At 39.9% G+C, this 4,602-nt stretch overlaps 1 protein-coding gene across 2 annotated transcripts in view; it reads right to left on the bottom strand.

Moving 5' to 3' along the window:
- LOC104710881 (serine/threonine-protein kinase Nek5-like) overlaps positions 262–4,602 on the bottom strand; it is a 5,592-nt gene continuing 1,251 nt past the window's right edge. For both annotated transcript variants that reach the window (XM_010427537.2, XM_010427536.2), the window contains 10 exons: positions 4,479–4,524; positions 4,296–4,376; positions 4,159–4,201; positions 4,020–4,069; positions 3,547–3,628; positions 3,418–3,467; positions 3,123–3,196; positions 2,860–2,911; positions 2,123–2,758; positions 262–2,019 (listed from right to left, as the gene is read on the bottom strand). In XM_010427537.2, the coding sequence (XP_010425839.1) occupies positions 517–2,019; positions 2,123–2,758; positions 2,860–2,911; positions 3,123–3,196; positions 3,418–3,467; positions 3,547–3,628; positions 4,020–4,069; positions 4,159–4,201; positions 4,296–4,376; positions 4,479–4,524 (2,617 nt within the window). In that variant the 3' untranslated portion in view covers positions 262–516. The remainder of the gene's footprint in view (positions 2,020–2,122; positions 2,759–2,859; positions 2,912–3,122; positions 3,197–3,417; positions 3,468–3,546; positions 3,629–4,019; positions 4,070–4,158; positions 4,202–4,295; positions 4,377–4,478; positions 4,525–4,602) is intronic.

Below are 4,602 nucleotides of genomic sequence, written 5' to 3'. Positions count from 1 at the left end.
TTCATCGGGTGTACAAGATCTCCCACCAAGATAGTATTAACAGAGTTGAGCTTAGGCAAGGTGTTGCGTAGTTGATTCTAGTATCTTATCTGAAAATTAGTTTAGCAAATCACCGGGTAACTTGTTTGTCGTGAGGAGACCAATGCCAGATTCACTAAAAGAACCAAATGGAGTGTCATGACATGATTCAGCTATATCCATATCGTTGATTTAGATGAAAATGTTGCAACAGTCAATGAGTCAATTATAAACAGAAAGATGAAGAGGAACAAATAATCAACCAAGAATCCCAGAGTCTCTATATACAATATTGGAAACACTTAACATCGATGACGATGGCTGTACTTTCAAAATTTCGAAAATGGATGTGTTCATTGAACAATTTTTTTTTTTTGTTGTTGTTGTTTGTGATTCTTTTTACTGAGTGAATTGTTACTTTATGAAAATATGAACTTTATAGAAAACAAGTAACAAAGAAGAGAGTTTGGTTGAAAATGCTTGTATGTTACTTTACCTTCATGATACATTTCTGGAGCTGCCACTGTTATTATTATTGATGTCATCGATCATCATTCCTTTCAGACTCTTTGCCAACCAAATAGCGGTTTCTCTAGGTGAAACTTTGTTCTTCCCGAACGGCTGCAACACAATGGCTAGCTCTTCGAGCCTGCTCTGTTCCAGCAAATCCGCAGATAGTTCCAATAGACCTTCAAGCGCCTCTGCTCTCTGTCTGAACGACTTGATGTCCAATGTCTCTTTCACAGCTGGAGCCGGAGTTGTTTCCTCATCAGGCATGAATGAGTTGGGTCTTGTCTCAGCTGGTGAAGAATCAGAGCAGGAGTTAAAGCTCTTTGTTTCTGAGTAGTTGGTGATGGGATCTGGTACTTCAGGGCGGGTCTCAGTTCTTGAGTCAGGCTCTGAGATGATCGATCTAGTGGTGGGTGATTCCGAGGGAGTTGCTACTTTTCTCACCTCCATTTCATCTCTCACAACGTTTATGAGTTTCCCCATGTCGACGGTCTGTACACCGACTTCAACACTTTCCATTACTGGCTGGTCGCTCCCCACACGGAAGCTGCTGTGTCGGATAACATGTATGAAATCATCAACAACTGGATGAAGATGGGAAGGATTGTTGTTCTGCTCAAGAGCTGAGTTCTGAGACACAAGGCATGCTTTGTTATCCGAGTGGGAACTCGCTTGCACTTGGTGGGAGCTTGTTTTGTTATCTGAGTGGGAATTCACTTGGTGGGATGGTCCTACATGCAAAGGAATTGGTGCAGCTGCAGGAACAGAGGAGATGAATTCTTTGACTGTGAATTTGTCATCACCGTGGTGTCGTTGTGATGCATTAGGCTCGTAGCTCTGCATTGTTGCAGGGCTATCATCTTTCTGCAGAGTGGCCGAGCTTTCTTCTGAATGATGACGATAGGCAATAGTGTTTTGAACATCGGAAACAGTGTCCGGAATTTCAGTGAGCCGCATACTGGTACTATGTTCCTCTCTGCGGATCATCATCTCTGAGGATATTTCTGGAAATGAAGATGAGTATTCACTGTGACAGGATCTTCTATGGTCATCAGAAGTTGTATGTTCTGACGTGTCGATATATGGGGTCGAAGCATCATCACAGAGCTCAAGCGCCTGCATGGACAACGAAGACGATATTGAGTTGCTGCTTTCACTCTGCATTCCTTTGGAAGATCCAACAGAGGTTCTCTTTGGCTCCGGCGTATTCACAGGGGAAGCATGGACACGGAATTGATGAGAATTAGTTTCAGATTCTGATGGAACAGATGGATGTTGCTTCATGGTGTCCTTAGCTGCCATATTTGGAATATCTGCTCCTAATTGTCTTGACGGCTGCGCTATCAAAGACGTTCTTCTTGGTAAAGTAGGAGGTGTTCTTTGCCTTCGCTTAACTGACATTGCCTCTTCGGCCTCGTGTTTAGCAGCAGGAGATGGTGAAATTCTGTCGCTTCTAGGCTTAAGTTTTGGAGAAGAGTCAATCACTGGCATCTGCAACACGAATTTGTCAAACGAAATCCTTAGAAAATCAACAAAAGTTGGGAACTAGAGAGCGAGATAGAGAGAGAGAGAGAGAGAGAGAGAGAGAATATACATGATGCTTTGGCGGTATTGATCCTGGAGTCCTTGCCGAATCAGGAGCTAGCTTTGAAGGTGGGATAGGCGTATTTACATTAGTCTTGGAGCCATGAGCAACGTCACTGAGTTTTGGAATCTTTGATGGAGTTTCAATATTATTCTTCTGAGTTGGTACACTGGAAGGTCTCCCTCGGTTAGATCTCATGGGTGAACCATTTTCTCTAGCTTTCTCTTCTTTCAAAACCATCATGATGTTTCTGATAGTTTTTGGGTGCCTTGGTTGAATAATGTCTGGTCGTTGGTCACTGTGTACGGGCTTTAAAATCCCATGGCCATCTGGTTTTGTTGCTGAAACACTCTGGACATTATCATTTTCAGCTGGTTGCTGGAGGATGTCTTCATCATCGATAGAAGCTGAATCTGTCTCAGTGACTTTATTACCATTACTTGGAACCACATATCGGATATTTTTGTCACTCACATAGAAGTTATCCTTTTCACTTGAACTATTGCTGTTCTGGCTTTCAGCCATACTCCTCCGGCCCTCGCGAGAATTAAGAGGCTTTTCTGGAGTTATAGACGCTGCAGAAAGGGTTGGACGGTACTGCTCAACATATGGCTGCAAATAAGGATGCTTCAAAATATCGGAGGCCTGAACAGAAATGAAGGAAAAAAAGTTATGATTAGTTAATTTCCATTCTGGAGGATGAATGCCATCAAGCAGACAGTTTCTGGTCCTAGAAAAACTCATACGTTTGGCCGATACTCGGGGTTCTTCCTTAACATCCCCTTGATGAGTGCTTTTCTGCAATATCAAAACAGAGCAAAACAAAAAAGGAGAGAAATGTTATATAACATGTTATTGTATATCTGCCATGTTATAAAATATTTCAGAGTACAACTACATATTTATAAAAGCTCATATCTTAGGGATGGTATTAATGGACAAGGCAAAGTGTCAAATCAAGAAATATAGAAGAACAGACTAGGCTTCAGATTAATAAAAAGAATCTTACAAAGATGGTGAATAGCACGGTGGCAATGGACCTATTGAGGAACGATTAACCTTACTTATAAGCCCTGCCATATCCTGAAACCATATATCACATAAAAGCAAATGCCATAAGGTACTTTGAAGAGATCAAATGCAGGGGTTTCTAGATCTGTTTGACGCATAAACTTCAGTAATACACACAAGTCCATATTATAGCTCTTAACAATTTTCTGCTCTTCAAAAGACAGAAACTTCTCGTAGGAATGTTACAAACAAGAAATATTTAGACTATCTAAGTGAAATTAAAAAATACTTACAAAAGCTTTGAAAGCAGGCCGATATGCAGCCATTTCATATATACAACAGCCTGTTCAATAACATAGAGTCTTAGCTTCAATGGCAATAACAAAATTCTTAAGCGTTACAGAGGATAGAGTTGCATATACCTAGCGACCAGATATCTGATTTAAAACCATAAGGGATATCAGCAAGCAGTTCCGGGCACATGTAGTTTGGAGTTCCAACAACCTACATATAAAATCCCATGAGTCATAAACATCAATGCTGTCACACCATGTATCAGTTCAGAAGCTTGAGAACAATCCTAAGAATAACCATTATATTCTTGCGCTATGCAATGAGAGAAGTAACCCGTTACTGTTGTAAACCTTAGTAACATGCTATCTCTTTTGATGTAGAATTCCTAATATTCATTTGGTTGAAATGAAGCAATAGATATCTTGATGCATCAAAGTTTGTTGGCATAACCGCATAACCCATATCCAATGTGGTCAATTTCTAATGTGCCATAAATACAAGCTGTATGCTAACAACGCCGAAAGCTACGCATTACCAGGACTAATTCGTTCTCCTAGACCATATTTTACATACACAAATTACAGAGACTTTTACAACATACCGAGGAAGTTAGGTCATCCGCCTTCATTGTTTTGGCAAGGCCAAAGTCCCCTGCAGACAACACATGAACATAATTATGTTAAAATCCGCTTACATTCTGTTGCAGGTCAAGTTAGGTGGATCATAAATCTAAAACGTACCAAGGCGGACGTCTTGATCTTTTGTAAGGAAAATGTTGGAACACTGGCAAGAACAGACTTGACAAATAAGTCCATACATAAATTAAGCATAACACAGTGATTCAGACAACAACAACCATTGCCATAGGTTTTTTTACCTTAAGATCACGATGAAGAACATAGTTAGAATGCAGATACTCAACAGCTAATAGTAATTGAGTAAACCACTTGCAGAGTTTCTGCAAAAAAGAAGAAGAAAAAACAAAATCACCATGACTACTACTAATCAAATCAATCACCGAAATCATATTTATTAGAGAAACTTCCAGGTGAAAAAGTACCTCCTCAGGAAAATAAACACCATTTGACTTTTTCATCAACTCAGCCCTGTAACCGAAACCATTTGATTTTAAACATATTCTTTGACTTGTGTGAACTAAACAACAAAAAAAAAAAAAAAAAAAA

The sequence above is a fragment of the Camelina sativa genome, chromosome 9 (genome assembly GCF_000633955.1).
Source record: "Camelina sativa cultivar DH55 chromosome 9, Cs, whole genome shotgun sequence".
NCBI lineage: Eukaryota > Viridiplantae > Streptophyta > Magnoliopsida > Brassicales > Brassicaceae > Camelina > Camelina sativa.
The sequence above is the reverse complement of the archived record's forward strand: the minus strand, read 5'-3'. Positions and strand labels throughout refer to the sequence as shown.